Here is a 19,852-nt window from a genome sequence, read left to right as displayed (position 1 = left end):
AATATTGGATCGTCTGGTATTATTTGTTCAATAAATCTCTGTGCTACTTCTCTTATTTGTCTCCAGAACCCCTCCAACCTGGGGCATTTCCAAAAAATGTGTAATAAGGTCCCTTTTTCTTCCTGACATCTCCAACATTTTTCCGACGTCTGTGGCGAGATTGCATGGAGACGTGTCGGCGTATAATACCATCTAGATAATAATTTATAATTTGTCTCCTGCGTTCGTGTACAGATGGAAGATTTGAACGTGAATTTTATTATATGTTGTAATTGTTTAGTTGAAAATTTATGATTCAATTCTTTCTCCCATTTGTTAATATATTGGGGTCTGTATTCTGCATTTGGTGTGACTATCAGTGAGTAAGTCTTTGAAAGTACGTGTGATATCGTACCTGTTTGTAAACACATATTCTCAAAGAGGGTAGGTGTTTTATCAAACTCTTTAGGGAGGGGTAATGATTGTAAGAAGTGTGTCAATTGGAGTGCCCTCCAATGATCTAATCCGTACCTCCCTCCTTGAGTAATCAAAGTATTTACTGATACCCAGGCTCCTGACTCTATAAAATGAGCAGCCTGGAATATCCCCGCCCTCTTCAAGCTACAAAAATAGCTATCCTGATAGCCTGGGGTAAACTTTGGGTTTCCCAATATAGGTGTTAATGGCGAGTATTTTGTAGAAAGAGCTAATTTATTGAAAAGTTTAGCACATATCCGAATTGTTGTCCCCACTGTTGGGTGTCGCATCATATCTCGAGGCAATGTACCCATACACCATGGAGATCTATTCAATGGTATTTCACATTGCGCCTGTTCTATATTAGGCCAAATTTTGATCTCTGTGTGATGGCACCAATCTATAAATCTGCTCAAATGTGCTGCCTGATAATATTTTAAGAGATCTGGTACAGCTAATCCTCCCTTTTCTTTAGGCAAAGCGAGTAGAAGTTTCTGTATTCTTGGTCTCCGCTTGGCCCAAATAAATCTTGAGAATGCTATCTGTATCTGTCTAAAGTATCCAGATGGGATAGAAATGGGCAAAGCCTGAAGCAAATACAGGAACTTTGGTAGAATCGTCATTTTAAGTATATTGCACCTTCCAAACCAGGAACTCAGTCCCGTTTGCCATCTTCGCAATTGGTCGGAGATCTTACTCAATAGTGGTGGAAAATTAAGTGTATATACCTGGGAAGGTTCCGGGGGCAGCAGAGTCCCCAGGTATTTTAGAGCTACCTTAGTCCATTTTAAATTAAAGTTTGTATGCAATAATGTTGTGAGTGATGGAGGTGTTCCTATTCCCATAGCCTCAGATTTGCTTAAGTTAATCTTTAAATTTGATAATACTCCATAATGACGAAATTCCTGTAATAGGTTTGGGAGAGAAATTAAGGGTTTAGTAATAGTAAATAACATATCATCTGCATATGCTGAAAGCTTCTGTTGTGTTCCTGCCGTTATTATGCCACTAATGTCAGAATTATTCCGAATGGTACAAAGAAAGGGCTCTAACGTAAGCGTAAATAAAAGAGGGGATAATGGGCAGCCCTGTCTTGTTCCATTTGAGATCCTGAACTCCTCCGACAATACCCCGTTCGCCTTAACCCGGGCTGTAGGGGCGGAGTACAGTTGTAATATCCAGTCTCTCATCCTATGACCAACCCCTATGTATTGCAATACATTAAACATGAACTTCCAGCTTACCCGGTCGAAGGCTTTTTCTGCGTCCGTTCCCACGAAGGCACTTGCCTGTTTAGATTCGTGTGCCAGATGCAGAAGATTTAAAGCCTTCACCGTGTTGTCCCGTGCCTCTCGGGTGGGTACAAAGCCCACCTGGTCCAAATGTATCAAAGAAGGTAGGTAATTTTGTAATCTGGTGGCAATAATTTTTGAAAAAAGTTTCAGATCAACGTTGAGTAATGATATAGGCCTGTAACTGGGGCATGCTGTTGGATCTTTTCCTTCTTTTGGGAGTACCGATATATGTGCACGTAACATATCTCTGTGTAAAGGTGAGTTTAAACTCGATTCATTAAACAGATCAATCATCCGTTGGCCTAAGATTGAAAAAAAGGTCTTGTAATAATATATTGGTAATCCGTCTGGCCCTGGCGCTTTCCCTGCCTTAGTATTTTTAATTGCTATCTGCAGTTCCCCTAGTGATATTTTGGCTGACAAATCTTCCCTCGCCTCTTCCGGCAGACTGGGCATACCAGACTTGGTGAGGTAATTAACCATCTCCTCTGAGGTCACAGGCTGTTCTTTCAGATTATAAAGTGACCGGTAGTAATTTCGGAATTCTTTTACTATGTCCTCGGGTTTTTCAATTTTTTGACCTGTTGAAGTTATAAGTTTTGGGATATAGGCCCTCTTTCTTGTGTCTCCTATGGTGCGTGCTAACATCCTCCCACATTTATCTCCCGATTCATATACTGCCTTGCGGCCTCTCTGGAGTGCAACTTTAGCTTTATATTGCATAAGATCTACTACTTGTCTACGTATAATGGTTAATTCCTTCAATCTTTCATCATTGGGGGCGTGTTTGTGTCTTGATTCCAAATCATGTAATGTTTGAAGGAGTCGTGTCATCTGCTGTGTCCGGAGTTTCTTTAGCCGTGCACCATGCTTGATAAGAATTCCCCTGATCACAGCCTTATGGGCCTCCCATATTACTCCCATACCTGTCTCCCCATCTACGTTTGTGTGGAAATATGATTGAAGTTCTCTTTCTATCTCTGTAACCACGGTTTCATCTTGTAGAAGACTCGTATTCATGGACCATGTCTGTGACCTAGTAAGTGGGGTCTCTTGTAATTTATATATGAGTGTCAATGGTGCGTGATCTGACCATGTTATGGACCCTATCTCCACCGACTGTACTGAATGTAATTGTGCATGTGGAATGAGAAAGTAATCTAACCTGGAGTATACTGCAAATGGAGGTGAGAAGTATGTAAAATCCTTCTCCCCCGCATGTAATAACCGCCATATATCGATCAATTGTGCCCTGTATAGTTGTGTCGCAATCTTTTTCCTGATTCTAGGTGGCACTGAGGAGGTACCTGATGAGGTGTCCTCTGATGGAATCAGAGGCAGATTTAAATCCCCTCCCAAGATCAATTGACCTTCCTTAAACTCTTGAAGTAGTTCCAAGCTTCTTGTCAGAAAGATGTCTTGTTGGCTATTCGGGGCATATATGGAGGCCAAGGTCACTTTAACATTTCCTATATTTCCTTTTAAAAAAAGGAATCTACCTTCTGGATCTGCATTAACTTGGGAACATGTCCACGGCACTTGTCCAGATATCATTATAGACACTCCCTTGGTTCTACTATTCAAGCTAGTAGAGTGGTAAATCAAAGGGTAGAACCTATTTCTGAGTAGTGGTGTTCTCACTTCTTTAAAGTGGGTCTCTTGTATATATGCTATGTCAATGTGTGAACTTTTTAAATCTGAAAACAACATCCTTCGCTTCTCTGGGATATTTAACCCCTTAGCATTTAATGAACAAATTCTTATGGTATCCATGTTGTGGATTTAAACAATTAGGAATAAAGGAAAAAATAAGTTAACAAAAAAGGTGAGGAGAAAGAGAAAAAAAAAAAAAAAAAAAAAAAAAGAAAAAAAAAAAAAAAAAAAAAAAAAAAAAGAAAAAAAAAGAAAAAACAGAAGCAAAAGAAAAAACAAGGGGGATAAGAAAAAAGAAGAGAAAAATAATTCCCTCTCCCTCTCTTTTCCCCAAAAATGAGGCGTTTTAGGCATCCGCTGGTCAAAGACCTTTAATCCGGACGCGTGCCTCAAGGGAGCGATGGTTGAAGACGGCCACTGAGGAGTCTCCGGTCCCTCCCCCCCCCCCCCGACCCGACTTTCCCCTTTCGGGGTTTTTAAACAAAATATGCGTTAAATCTATATTTTATTTTTCTTATTGCTATTACCATCTTATTTATCATCAACATTTTACCCTGTGCGCTTTCATCCCCTGTCTTTGTGGGGAGTGGGACCAACAGGATGATGGAAAGAGGAGAGAGAAAAAAAAAAAAAAAAAAAAAAAAAAAAAAAAAAAAGGGGGAAAGGGAAAAGGGGGGGGGGGGGGATTGGGTGACGGGGCCCAGAAGGGGAATCAAAGAGAATGATGGTGAGGAAGGTCAGAGTGGGGCATTGCATAACCCTAGTAAGAATTAAAAATTGTATAGTTATGTCTTTTTCTTTATAAAGACTCCCTTTTTACATTCTGTTAATCTATCTGGGCTATTTATACTTTTAACAAAGGTCTCGCCCTAGTAATTTCTAAGCCTTAACACTGCTGCTTAGTCATACACCCTCCTGCTCCAGGTCCTGGCTACTTGGTCAGTGGGTATGATGGACAGCCTCGATGACCCAATATCAGAAATGTCCATGCACCCTCAGAGGTCTGTATTTGATTCATGCTCTCCAAAATAAAAGTATATTGTGCATTCTTACTCAAATAGAGAACAGGAATCAACACAAACAAGGAAGTAAGCTCAGAAAAAACCCATTCTGCTTCTAACATTACTTTTTCAGGTTTAGGCTGCATTTATGAACAACATGTTCCTTTCTGCAGCCACTTGCCCTTTCAATTGTTTTCACGAATGTGATACTTTGTAAGTCACAGAAAAGTGCAGTTCCAGAAATACAACCTTCCAATGCCTATTTAACCCTACTGAAAATAACACCCATAAACAGTTAAAGAAAAAAAAAAAAAAAAATGTATATATATATATATAATAATCAAATAAAGTGATTCCACCATCCACCCAAGCGAGCTAAATGAAGGCATCCCCCCCAACTGTGAATAGACAGCAGGACTCGGCGCTGTCAGAATGCGCAGATCAGTGTCTGCAGTTGCTGATCAGAGAAAAAAAAAAAAAAAAAAAAAAAAAAAAAAAAAAAAAAAAAAAAAAAAAACTTTTTCCCACATGTCCCTCCTACAGAAGCCGGTCAAATGACCATCCTCCGTCCCAAGGGGACAGCCATACACTGATGGAAATCCGGCCGATTACCACTGAACCGGTCGAATCCCAATCAGTGTGCGGCCAGCTTACCTTTAATAAGTACTACCACATAAAAACTGTCGGAAAGAATTGGAAGGTCCAGCTACAATGCCTTGTTTCCACTGAGCTTTACGGCCCGGAACTGTACACCCTGATCAGGCCTGCCCCTCCACCGCCAACAGCACCCCAGCCCAACAGTGCAGCCCCGCCCCGCTGGCACGATACCAATGCACCCGGTACCCCAACAAATGGGCCCCAAAAAAAAAAAAAAAAAAAAAAAAAAAAAAAAAAAAAAAAGCGGCTTAGCACAGCTCGGAATCAGGGTATACATCTCTCGGCAGCGGAAACTGCAAAAATTGCGCTCCGCCCCGCTCAGTGGGAATGAGAGATAGGTGTTCTAAAAAAAAAAAAAAAAAAAAAAAAAAAAAAAAAAAAAAAAAAAAAAAAAATAAATAAAAATCTGAATAGTTGCTCTAGACCCCTGGTGCCCAACCTGCTGCCCCCTGACACTTATACGGCCCTTAAGGCCAGCAGTCTGTTTTTCCCCTCTGTCCTGCAATAGCAGTGCTTTCTATTCATCGCATGTAAAAGGTGCTCTTAGTTTATTTCTCCTGAAACATCTCCCCAGTCTACAACAACTCTATATAGCATATATACAGCCTCTGACCATATTCTATAACATGCCATCGGAGCCGACCCACCAAAACCGGAGGGCGAGAAACCCGGCCCAGCCCCGCACAGAAACCAATCAGCCTCCAGTTTTATTTTTCTTAATTAAAAAAGGCTGAAGTTAGAAGCCGACTGGCCACCATGCGCACCTGCACCAGGCTCCGCACCCCCCAGTCCCAGCAAATCAACACCACAGTCCCCGACCATCTCCCCATGCCCGTCCCCAGTCTCTGCCAACCCCCAGCAGCACCAAACTTCCCCGTCCCAATCTCTCCCTCCCCCCCCCCCCCCCAGATCACATACAGTCCGATCATCAGACAACTCCCCCTCTTCTACATTTAACTTTTCACTGATGCTGTCCCACCTTGAAGTGTCCTCTTCATCCTTCTCCCCTCCCTCCCGCGATGGCAGTATTCTTCAAGTCCTGTTAATCTTATCAGTTATCAGCCCCTCATATCAGTCTAGTTCCATATCCAAGGGCAACAAACTGACTTAAAATCTCCTCACCTCCATTCCACCCCACTCCCCCCGATTCCAAAGACTTGCTTTACTCATGATAGTCTCGGGTTCCATAGTTACGATAAACAGTGTGATACTTTTGCAAAAGGTATAGTTTATCGGATTAAAGTTATGACTCACGCGACCCATCCGCCAGCTCCGCTTGGGGTTCCACCTGTTGCCTTTGAGGATGGTTGTTATGATCTCTATGAGATGTCTCTTCCCTCTGTCTTCCTTCTGTGCGGAGTGGTGTGGTCAGCCAGTCCTGAATCTGGATAGGATTCACTCCTATGAAGGCAAAAAAAGCTGGTAACTCTGATGGCTTCCTCAACGTGAATGCGCGGGTGCCTTTCCGTAAAAATACTGCCAGAGGGTATCCCCATCGGTATGTGCACCCTTCACGCCGAGCAACATCTAAAACTGGGCGGAGAATGGCTCTGCGTTGTAATGTTGCTTTTGATAAATCTGGCAGGATTTTAATAGCCACGCCGTCTAGGTCAACTGTCTTCAGATCCCATGCTTTCCGTAATATTGCTTCTTTTTGAGTATAGTGATGCACTCTGCATATCACATCCCTCGGTCTGTCTGGGTTGATAGATCTAGGTCCCAGGGCTCTATGGACTCTGTCCAATTCGACTGTCTCTGGTGTAGTCGAGCCCAAAACTTTTTGGAAGATGGCCGCCACTGTCTCCTGCATAACCTCTCTTCCTATGGTTTCTGATATGCCTCTGATCCGTAAGTTATTTCGTCTACTCCTGTCCTCTATTTCTTCCAGGTGGAGTTGGACAGAAATAGCTGTGCTGGCAGATTCTCTCTGTGCTTCCTCCAATGCTGTTACTCTTGCTTCCAATACAGCTGCTGATTGCTCACCTGCCTGTATCCTCTCTGAAGCTGCCTGTACATCAGCCTTCACCGCCTGCAGATCCCGCCGATGTGTTTCTTCAATACGGAGCACTAGTGACTCTATCTCCGAACGAGTCGGGAGAGCCCTTAATAGTGCACTGATCTCTGAATCTGTTTGATTTTGCGGTGTCTGTGTTTGAAGGTCTGCAGTTACTGATCCAGGAGAGGTAGCCATCGTGGGGATAGGAGCCGTGTTTGCCATAGGTGTCTCAGAGTGGCTCAGCTCTCTCTCTCCCCCCTCCTCCCTTCTGCTGTCTTCCGATAGGGTAGTGCCCGAATCCGCCCCGCTTGCCTGTTGAGGTGTTCGGAAGAATTGGGATATCGCCTCCCCTTTCCTCCTTTTGCCTGGTGTGCGGGCAGTGGAGCGCGTCCCACGCTTTCCTCCTCTCTCTTTGCCGGGGGTCATGCCGGAGTACTACGCTGTAAGTTGTCGGGTCCGGCGAGGTAAGGTCCGGAGCTCGTTGTCTCAGAGCGTCCTCACGTGGCCATGTTCAGACCCCCAGACCGCTTCTACTAACAGTCTGCAGGAGCCCTGCATTGTACCCATAATCTGCTAATCGAGGGTGCAATGCTTTCCAGGCTCCTACAAAAAAAACAAACAAAATAGTATAAATGCACATTATTTTACCTGCAAAAAAATGGCCATTTATCTATTTTTTCTTTAAAGGTGAACTTATCCTTTAACCACTTAAGCCCCGTAAGATTTTACCCCCTTCCTGACCAGGCCCTATTTTGCGATTCAGCACTGCGTGACTTTAATGGACAATTGCGCAGTCGTGCGACGCTGTACCCAAATTAAATTGACTTCCTTTTGTTTCCCAGAAACAGAGCTTTCTTTTGGTGGTATTTGATAACCTGTGCGATTTTTTACTTTTTGCGCTATAAACAAAAAAAGAGCGACAATTTGGATAAAATAACAATATTTTTCACATTTTTTATATGAAATTCCCCAAAAACAAATGTAAAAATCTAAATTTTTTAACATTTTTAGCCAATTTGTTTTCTGCTACATATGTTTGGTAAAAAAAATCGCAATAAGCGTATTTTGATTGGTTTGCGCAAAAGTTATTGCGTTTACTAACTAAGGGAAAGATTTTTGTCATGGTGTTTTTTTTTTTTTTTAACGAGTAATGGCGGCGATCTGCGTTTTTTTTTTTTTTTCCGGGACTGCGACATTGCGGTGGACAGACCCTTGACTGACATTTTTTACACTTTTGGGGGTACCAGGGACATTACTACAGTAATCAGTGCTATACATATGCACTGTTACTGTAAAAATGACACTGGCAGGGAAGGGGTTAACTTTATTGGTGATGCAAATTGAATGGTTGGTACAAGGCTATGCCGAACCAGCCCAAAATCCCTTCCCCACTGAATTCATGAAAGAAACAACTATAGGTGTCCCTGGGGAATTTGAGTGGAAGGGATGGAGATGGTAAGTGTAGTAATGAAAGGTATAGAAAGGAATATATAAAATTTCAACATTTATTTATTTATATTAAAATTCAACAAAATACAAGAAATAACATATTTAGACTTTAAAATAACATTCCATATACATATCCTGATAGGGATAATACATTAGGGGTTCATGAAGCAGGGAAGTGTATCCTCCAACATGTTTCGGAATTTTTGTTCATCTAAATCCTTCTTCAGGGAAGTTTATATACACATAACCGTGCATTCACCACCTGTGTATCTACGGATGTATAGAATGTAAGCAATATTATTTAGAACAAATACATGAGCATAGAGGCAAACAATATATCTCATCATCCATGAGGGATCCCCAAGTCCCATAAGGGTAGGGAATACCCATAATAGGTATGTGTCTGTATACACAAGTATATCCTTAAGAGTAAACAGTAACTATGAAGATGTCAACTTACCCCTAGAGGGAGTATGGAGCAAAAAGCATCCTTTTAGTTGTCTCCTCACAGAAGGTATACTGCAAACGTGGCTGTTTGTATGGCAAAGGATACCTTATATTCATGCAGTCTGACTGTGCAGCTCTGTAGTTTGAATGTGCAACAAGTATATGGACTTGAGAGAATACAAGTCCCTCCATACGTTCTCAGGGTATTAATGTTAGTACCGGCGGTTCACTCAAATCCCCAATGGCCATATGCACATTGTGTTCACGAGGAGCACATAGGGCGGATGAGTCCACACCTATCAAAATGCACAAGTGGGGGAAGAAAATATTTAGCCATAAATATGTACCGCCGGTACTAACATTAACCACTTAAGCCCCGGAAGATTTTACCCCCATTCCGACCAGGGGGTATTTTGCGATTCGGCACTGCGTGACTTTAACGGACAATTGCGCGGTCGTGCGACGCTGTACCTAAACGAATTTGGCGTCCTTTTTTCCCCACAAACAGAGATTTCTTTTGGTGGTATTTGATCACCTGTGCGATTTTTTGATCACGCGCTATAAACAAAAAAAGAGCGTCAATTTTGCAAAAATAGCAATATTTTTCACATTTTTTTATATGAAATTCCCCAAAAAAAAATTTAAAAATCAAAATTTTTTTACTTTTTCGGCCAATTTGTTTTATGCTACCTATGTTTGGTAAAAAAAATCGCAAAAAGCGTATTTTGATTGGTTTGCGCAAAAGTTATCGCGTTTACTAACAAAGGGAAAGATTTCTGTCATTTTTGTTGTTTTTTTTTTTAACGTGTAATGGCGGCGATCTGCGATTTTTTTTGCGGTACTGCGACATTGGGGCGGACAGATCGGACCCTTGACTGACATTTTTGACACTTTTGGGGTTACCAGTGACATTTCTACAGTAATCAGTGCTATATATATGCACTGTTACTGTAAAAATACACTGGTAGTGAAGGGGTTAACTTTATTTGGGAGGGAGGGGCTGTGTGTATCTCTAGGGGCGTGCTTTCTACTGTGATTGGCTGGGGCTTGAGCTGTATGGACACTGATCAACGGATCTACATACTAGATCCGAGTGATCAGTATCCTAACAGCAAGGAGAATGACAGGCAGCTTGTTTACACAAGCTGCCTGACATTCTCCCTCTCCCCCGCCGATCGCCGAGTGACCGGCGGACATCGGGTCCGCCGGTCACACGCGCGGGGGGGTCCGTGACCACGCGGGAGCGGGAGCGCGCCTCCGGGGGCGCGCGCTCGCTCCCTAGACCCTCACAAGCTAGTGACGTAGCCCTACGTCACTTTGCCTGTGAGGGGCTGACTGCCGACGTAGATCGGCGTTAGGCAGTCGGCAAGTGGTTAATACCCTGACAACGTGTGGAGGGACTTGTATTCTCTCAAGTCCATATACTTGTTGCACATTCAAACTACAGAGCTGCACAGTCAGACTGCATGAATATAAGGTATCCTTTGCCATACAAACAGCCACGTTTGCAGTATACCTTCTGTGAGGAGACAACTAAAAGGATGCTTTTTGCTCCATACTCCCTCTAGGGGTAAGTTGACATCTTCATAGTTACTGTTTACTCTTAAGGATATACTTGTGTATACAGACACATACCTATTATGGGTATTCCCTACCCTTATGGGACTTGGGGATCCCTCATGGATGATAAGATATATTGTTTGCCTCTATGCTCATGTATTTGTTCTAAATAATATTGCTTACATTCTATACATCCGTAGATACACAGGTGGTGAATGCACGGTTATGTGTATATAAACTTCCCTGAAGAAGGAATTAGATGAACAAAAATTCCGAAACATGTTGGAGGATACACTTCCCTGCTTCATGAACCCCTAATGTATTATCCCTATCAGGATATGTATATGGAATGTTATTTTAAAGTCTAAATATGTTATTTCTTGTATTTTGTTGAATTTTAATATAAATAAATAAATGTTGAAATTTTATATATTCCTTTCTATACCTTTCATTACTACACTTACCATCTCCAGCCCTTCCACTCAAATTCCCCAGGGACACCTATAGTTGTTTCTTTATTGGTGATGCAGGGGTTAAGTGTGTCCCTAGGGGCGCGCTTCTAACTGTAAAGGGGTGTGGCTAGTGATGTAACCACAGAGACATACGATCCTACATAGCAGGATCGTATGATCTCTGCAGTTAGGGAGAATGACAGGTGGCTTTGTTTACAGTAGCCGCCTGCCTTTCTCCCTCTCCACGGGGAGATCGCGAGTGACCGGCGGACATCGGGTCCGCCGGTCACACACGCGGACTTGTTAGAGAACGAGCGGGGGTGGGAGCGCGCCTCCGACGGCGCGCGCTCACCCCCTAGAGGCTCACAGGCTAGCGATGTAGTCCTACGTCACTTTGCCTGTACGGGGCTGACTGCCGCAGTAAATAGTCGTGCGGCGGTCAGCAAGCGGTTAATCACTTTTCTCTAAATATGTTTTAGCCAGTTTTCTAACCATTTACAAACTGAATTTTTTAAGCCTGTAGATTTTAACTTACACATTAGCCGTGTGTGGGGAACTGTGTTAAACAGTTTTGAAAAATCGAAGTACACTATATTCACAGCTACTCCTTTGTCTAAATTTTGCTTACTTCCTCATAAATACAAATCGGATTTGTTTGACAACTTCTGTCTTTCCTGAATCCATGCTGCCTATTGCTTAAAATACTTTCTAGCAAAAATTCATCCATGTGGTTCTTTATTAAACTCTCCAGTATATTTTTAAATATAGAAGTTAAACTAACCAGTCTATAGTTATTCGATATAGACTTTGATCCTATTTTAAATATAGGCACCACATTTGCCTTACGCCAGTTCATGAGTACTACGCCAGTGATTAAAGAGTTCCAAAAAAAAAATATAACTTTGAAATAGCAGACATTTTAAGAAATTTTAAGACACGTAAGTGTATGCCATCTGGTCCAGGTGCTTTATTCTCTCTAAAGGTTTATGGACAAATTTCAATTTTGAACCATAGTGGTTCATTTGGGCCTATGTCAATACTATCCCAAGTATAGATTGGAGCTTCTCTCAAAGCTGAAGAAGGTATTTTATAAATTTGACTTCTCTTGTCTGCAGTCACCCTCTATAAATTATTTTGTAAAGGACCTACATGCTTAGACCTGACCTGGTTACCGTTCATATATTTCAAGATTTGTTTGGAGTTTATGTTTGCAACTTTTAAATGACAATAGTGTTCCTTCATTTTTATATTTAAATGCTCTTTTCTTATGATTTTAAATTCTTTTTTAACTTTGGCTTTGGGCCACTTGTTTTTTTTTTGCTTTGTAAACTTCTTGCCTATGGGATTATATTTTGCATACAGTTGATTTGAAGCATTTCCATATCCATTTCTGTTCTGTGTTCTTCGATGACAATATTCCCTCCCAGTCTACACTAAGTGGTAAAGTTAATTCTTTTTGTATATCCAGTATGAGCTTGCTCTTGCAGCTAACATTAAATGAAATCGTGTTATGGTCACCGCTACCCAGATATATATATATTTTTTTATATGAACATTAGTAATAAGTTCTGCATGGCTTATGATTACCAGGTCCAGCAGAGTGCCATTTCTAGTTGGGGCTTCTATGGAACTGCTGTTTAGGTTCTTTTATTGCAGTGTGAAGCTTGTGTTCACAATACAGATTGTTGAATGTGGCATGCTGTAAATGCACATAGAATCAGCACAGGGACTTCAAACACATGCAATTGAGATTATGCCAGAGTTGTGGATATGTAAATCCTTGCACCCCTTTTTTAAGCCCCACCCTTTCCAAACTGCATCCTGGCTAATAGCTACAACATTGCAATGAACATTGGGGCCTTTTTACACCACTATGCTGTGTGCTGCAATGCACAAATTGGTACACATTGTGGTGAATAAACTGCCCGTTTACAATAAATGTGGTGAAGCGCACACAGAAGTAAGACAGGCTGCATTTTATCACAATGTAAAGCACCGGGCAACATGCATTGTGTTTTTGAAAGTGTGTTGGGCTGCCATTTACGGTAAATGGCACCACAGAGCACCACCACATATAATGTGCGTGGTTACAACATGCGCATAACCCTGACGCCACAATGATTTTTGGATATATAGATATCTCCCTGCCTGTTTTCAGCCAGATTCCAGGCAGTCTATGCGCAACCTTGGTTATTTAACACTCTCTTCTCCCTGCCTGCCACTTTTGGGGAGATGCATTTCAGTATGCACTCAGCCTTGCTTACTAACATGTACTTTTTCCAGACTTGCATAAGATCTGTATATACTATAGAGCATTCTAGTTAATACAGTTGTCGGATAGAACTGAACATCCATTGAGGTCAAACATAACCATGAGGTATGATATTAATTAGACATCTGAATATGGGTACATGCATGTGCCATAGCGTTCAGGTGTCAAGAAAATGAGGAAAAACTTTCAGCAGATATACACGTTAATAACTAGCCACAAGAGATACTTCAATATGTCAAAAATGCAAACAAGCCTTGACGGGGAAAAAGATAATTGTAGCTGTCTTATTTAGAATGCACTACAAAAAAGGAATGAAGTGGCAGTGAAGAAGAAAAATCTGAATTAATCTGTAATGTTTCTTTTGGGAAGTATAGCGTTACTGCCTTCATACACCACCCCCAGAGGATTTCAGGCTAGCATACACAGACAGATCTAAGCAAGCATAGCACAACTGTGTGTTCAGCACTTGATCTTCTCTCAAACTACATATTTCTTTTAAAAAGACCATGCTTGGTCATCTTCAGGTGAAATCTCAACTTACACTCCCTGTTTTTATAAGCTAACATTTTGCTGTAAGATAATAAAAACAGGCAAAACCACAAGTCTAACAGTAGATATTCTTTATATACAACTACAGTAATGGTAAAAAAAAATACTGGTATCTCCTGCAGCTAATTTTATTCAATCTCTCATTTGCTTTCTCTGCATTGGGGTGGCATTTACTTGGCTTGAGAGGGGACTAAATGTCAAGTAGACACCACTGCTGTTGCTTTTGAATGGACCAGCCAGCCTCTAAAACTCAAAGTTTCATGTATAAGAGAATATAGTGTAGTGAATCCCAAAAATAAATTTGCCCTGTAAAAGAATGGCTATACTTAATAATGAAATGTAAAAATGTGTTATTGACCACTCCACAACCGATCGATCATTTTTCACTCTGATAAGGTGGACATCCCTGCCATGCTATCCTTTTTAGTTCCACAGAAACCTACACAGTGACAATTCAGCATGATAGTGTTACTCCTGGTCCTTAGGTGTTCATAGTAAACATGCATCAATTGATACATCTGGTATCTACAAAGTCGTGGCTGAGAATGAGATGATATAGTTTAAGTCACTGCTTCTCAAAATTTGACCAGTGTACCAATGGGGGCACCTCATAGTCCAAATAGTACATTCACCTCCAAAAGTACAGCTTCACTCTTAGTGCCAAAGGAGACCTTCTGCATTAAAAACTTTTGAAGACTCAGTGGAAATAAGACCACATGACACCGCTTGAGTTGTGACTTGCTTCATACTTCCAATAAATGGTTGTCAATTCACTTCAGCAAGTAAAGCTACATCTTAAACTGGTTGTGAACCTCTAATATGAAAAATGAACAAACCATACCCCTCTATAGTGTTCGCCAGACTAAATCCAATGCACCAATTGTGGTTCCTATTTGATCTATTATCCCTCTGCTATGCAGGAGTCATTTCTGACAGCTTATGCCAACACCACAGAGTTCCAGGGGATGGACCCATCCCTCCAGCACACAGCAGGTGATTGACTGCCTCAGCTGTGCATGTTTCCCTATGAGACTGTAGAGGGAAGTGTGCCATTTCCCTCCACTCAGGTCTCAGATTACACTCCACTCCCTGCCCTATGCTGTGCAGTGTGTGCAATCAGATCCCCACCCCCTGCCCTCTGGAGCTGAGAAAAAGCCTTTATCTGTGTGATTTAGAGGGCTGTAGCGAAGAGGGCTGTAGATGTTTATCATCTGTGTTTTACCTGAGGTTTGTCTCTTTAGTGGATATATGTAAGGGTTTACAATCCCTTTAAAGCTGTAGTTGTCAGTGTAGAAATAGAGCTACCCTCCTCTCCCAGGTGGCTAGTTTATATTCTGATTAAAGCATTTTTATAGGATTGAAAATTGATTTTTGACGTGTATCAAACTTTTCGTGGAAGAACAAAAGCATAAAGATTCCTATCCATTAATGTTTACCCTATTTTTCTTTCCTAATAGTAGTTAAATAATAAGACCTCTATATATTTCTGTAATATTTATTACATAACTATTTTCATTGCACTAAACAATGCAATTAGGCTGCATAGTGATGTATTTAGATGTCAGTATTTTATGGTAAAATATGTTTATAGTTTATGAAATTCTGACAGATTTACATAAAAACTAGCAGATTCGGTGTTCTTCATTTTATAGAATTATTTTAGACATGAAGGCTTGGAATCTGAGAGAGTATATAAATTCTGCTCTGGGGTTTCATATAAGTTAATGCCCTCACCACTGAAAATGACTGCAGTTACGTATTTTGCAAGTGAGGGGGGGGGGGGGGGGGCTCAGAAAAATAAATGTAACTGCACTAAAAATCATGATTTACATGAAGAGCGCAACCTACCTGCTCAGTAAATTCTTTTTTATCTATGCCTGGCAGTAGTGGACCACTATAAATGAAATTACCATTCATACCCTTTTCACAGTATTCTGGTCATCCTAAAACCCCTTCTTACAAGGTAGAGGCATTCACATAAACCTCTACCCAAGGCTCCTTGCTGACTGGTGTACAGTACATCTAGAAGTGTAAGTCTAAGAAAGTTCCTATAGCCATTAACTTGGAAGTCTGAATTTAATTGGTGATGCAGAAAACAATATATGCATTACAAATCTAAGGTGACCATTTGAGGTACTTTGTGGATTTTTAATTCCAGTAAGTTATATTGAAGTTTTAAATAGGTTGTACATAAGGGAAAAATGTACAGAATAGACCAAACAAAGAGAACTGCTCAAGTATTCTAGTTAAAGGCACTGCGGTTTCAAAGAGTTATGCTGGATAGAATCATTGAGATGAGGTATTATACGAAACATATATACTAAACATCAGAACAATACGTTTAAAAGGGAAACAAAAGAATCGTCCAGTTTCTGGTACTGGTTGAAGAATTGGGATGATGTGAATAAATCCATCATTGCTGTAGAGTATCAATTTGTATCAGTAAGGGCTGTAAGTGAGAATAACAAGCTTAAGGCATTATATCAGTAATCAACCCTTGTATAGCCAAGGTTGACATAGGAATTACATTTAGACAAGTTGTTTTTCGAATCAAACAGGCGTTCAAGTGAATAACTGTGGTTCGGATCTCTATATGCAGTATATCAGACAGATTGGGTATGATCACCAATGTCTCATGAGGTTAAGTTTGACAGAGAGAATGTGTATGATGAGCATTCTAAATTAGTGATTTTGGGACAGTGTCTGTGTAATATTAAAAAGAGCCAATTCTGCAGAGGGGGCTATAGATATCGGGGGGAAATTCCCAAGAGTGGGTTAAAGACTTGGTTCCAGTATTATCTGACCATCTGGCAGTACCATAGGATATGTATTAGGGGAACCCATCTTTCTGTAATTTTGCCAACATTTTGCTGACGTACCCAGATGCATGCTTTCTCAATGTTTACTGCAGGGGATTGCTGAGAATTTAGATTGATGTAACGTGAGGGGACTTTTTGATATCTGGCACAGTGCAATGTTGGGTGGCTAGCATTAGTTACTTGTTGATTGGTTTCACTCGTTGTCTAAAATTACTGTTTGGCACAAAATAACATTTAAAAAAAACGCAAGAGCACACGGATTATGTAACTAATCTTTTTTGTCCTGTTTCTGTTGCCCATCTAGATATTGATGAATGTGCTGAAGGACGTCACTACTGTCGAGAAAACACTGTGTGCGTTAATACTCCAGGTTCTTTTATGTGCATTTGCCAGCCTGGATACATCAAAATTGATGACTATTCCTGCACAGGTAAGGAAAGAACACATTTTGTTATTTTCATAAGTATTTTTATTCATACAAGAAACTAGGCATTCAAATCAGGATTAAGGGTTTACAACATATTACAAAAGCTCTTGCAAAGTAATATTTATTTCTTGATTGTTTATGCTATAACTGGGAACATGATGGTAAACTACAAAAGTATTTATTTTTTCTCAGCATTGCTATTGATTTAGGGAGTTTTATGAAAATAGCATTGAAAAATAACTTTTTCTATCCTGATTAGTTGAAAGTTCTTGTATTTCTTCCTTTTTTTTAAAATGCAGCATAGTGTGTTCATAAAAATACTTTGTTCTAATTGACTAAAAGATAATTTGTTCTAATTAACTCAAAGCAAAACTCTAGAGGAAAATGTAACGCTTGATATCAATCATATGCCTCATATATGTATGTTCTGCCTTACTCCTATAGTTGAAAAAAGTGTTTGCAGTGCTAGATAAAAATGGGGAAAAAAGTTTATTCTCCAGATCAAGAGTGGCAGCTCTCTGTTATAAAAGTGCGTGAGGCTGGTACAGGTGCTACCTATAAATATGACTTGTAGGTCAACACGTGGGGTGATATGTAGTGCTAATGATAAGTGCAAAAAAGTGAGTAAATCTCAGTGCTGCCCCACTAAATATATACTGGTGTGATATTGTGGATCAAATAAAGGTGCAATGATCAATAAATAGAAAGTGCTTGGAAATTATTTTATTAAAAAGTGCAGGTTAAAGACAATAAAGAAAAGTGCATATATTGTTAACAAAACTCAGAACAAATCCTGATGGGATAGTGAATATATCTTTCAAAAATAATGTGCAAAAACCACTTAGTGGTGATGAATAACTCAAATAAGTGTCAAAGAGGTGTCTCAACAAAGACCAAATCCTTGGTTTTGTTTTAAATAAACAAGTGTAAAGTGAAAACAAAGGAGAAAAAGGAAACGTGTGCACATCCGTGTGATGGTGATGGCGCACTTGTAATACGACCTGTGTGTGGGCCGATGGGCTGTTAGCAGCTCTGGGGTTAGTGTTCCGCTTCTGTTGGGCTTGAAACTGTTGTTCTTGATGATCTGTATGCTCCGACAGAAATATAACCCCATAGTTGGTAAAAAGTTCAAGACAGTGGTATAGGAAAACAGTGTAGACTAACTCGTTGAGCTGATCTGGATCAGTATAGCGTGCGCCTGGAAGCTTCCTCGTTCCGCGGCCCTAGACTCCATAACCGGAAGTGACGTGTGACGTTCAGACTCCGCCCTACGCGTTTCATCGGAAGGACGTCTACTGGAGCCTCTCTGTTATGTGTGGTATCTTTGTGGGTACCCGGAAAAGTGTAAGCAAAATGTAAAAAGATGAGTAGCGCAGGTTAATGCAACTCCAGTAAAAGTTTATCTATTTTGATAAAAAAATGTTTCAGGGGTTCAAGACTCTCCCATCATCAAGGCTTGGATGCTGGCTACAATACAAAATTATATTAAAAAGACCATTTACAGTTACACCACAGTCATTACATGTGTTTCTTACAATTAACACCTTGGGCCTTTCATGAAGACTATTAGTCTTTTACTGGACATGCACTAACCTGTGGTGCTCTCATCCTTTTCCACTTTGTTTTTGCTGTTATAGTTGTATCCTTCTTGGCCACAGTTCAATGGAAATCATTGCAAAGGCTCTCATCCTCCTGATGGGTGTCTAGAAAATAAATCCCTGTTGAATTTTTGCTTCCTTAGTTACCTCTCTTCCTCAAGGCCTTACACAACGAATGCACATTAACACATTGGTGAAATTATTCCATGCTCTGCACTGTTGTAAACTGTGTTAGACTGAAAGACCATGCAATGCAGTAAAACCCTAACTGCGCACACTGCTGCTTCTCCTACCTGTAGTCTGAATGGACCTGTGGGTTACAAAGGAGATTTAACATGAGATTACAAAAAGTGTAATGCAGCAAACGTGCCCTGACAAAACAAACTGACACTAAAGTAAAAATGAATGGTCACTCACTGAACTATCACTAGATTCACACTAAACTAAAAATGAATGGTTACTACACTCACACTAAATGAACTATCACTAGATTCACATTAAACTGATCTTCTACGTTGATCATACAATCAGATTAGCACATTATAGCACTCTAACTCCCTAGTAGCATTGAACAGAGCCCTGTTCTATCTTTCTCCACCCCGATATCCCACTACAAATGGCCGCTATTGAAAGAATACTTTTATAGTGTGGGGTGGGACTAAGAGCAATGAGCCATGATTGGATAGAGTCATTACTTTCTACAATCGTAGCTCTGAGAGTGATCTGTGCCCTGATTGGGCAAAGCCTTTTTTTTGCTTCAGTCAATCAGGACTTTGAATGCACTGTGCGGCCGCACAGTGCATTGTGGTCATTCGGCGGACCAAAACAAACGGTCAAACGCCCCAATAATTCGAGTGTTCGTCAAACGAGCATGAGTTAGGGCTGATCCCTTTGCCCATCCTTACATCTGACTAAGGGATTAATATTCCTGCCTGGGGTTGTGGGGGATATGCATTTTTATGGAAATAATATGTTTGTTTAGTGCTAGTTGATTGCAATATAACACATTCAAAGTCACACCTGAAAACACCCACAATTTGACATAATCACCTAAAAAAAGTGTCTTGGTCATAAGGTCATCTGTTTTAATCTCTTATTGGTACAAAATGTGTGTGTAATATGATCAGAATACCATGGTACATCCATAATATGGCATCTGTGTTCCATATTAAAGTGCAACACGGCAGAAACATGTTATATAGCAACCAAACATGTCAGTAG

General features: G+C 40.6%; 1 protein-coding gene across 1 annotated transcript in view; it reads left to right on the top strand.

Annotated features, from left to right (window-relative positions):
- The window catches only part of NELL2 (neural EGFL like 2), a 450,032-nt gene that overhangs the window by 285,574 nt on the left and 144,606 nt on the right, over positions 1-19,852 (top strand). The window contains exon 13 of the mRNA XM_082256070.1: positions 16,911-17,036. Within this exon, the coding sequence (XP_082112196.1) occupies positions 16,911-17,036 (126 nt within the window). The remainder of the gene's footprint in view (positions 1-16,910; positions 17,037-19,852) is intronic.

This window comes from Pelophylax lessonae (assembly GCF_965119305.1).
Source record: "Pelophylax lessonae genome assembly, chromosome: 4".
In the NCBI taxonomy this organism is placed as follows: Eukaryota; Metazoa; Chordata; class Amphibia; order Anura; family Ranidae; genus Pelophylax; species Pelophylax lessonae.
Note: the sequence above shows the minus strand (reverse complement) of the source record. Positions and strands in the feature narration are given on the sequence as shown.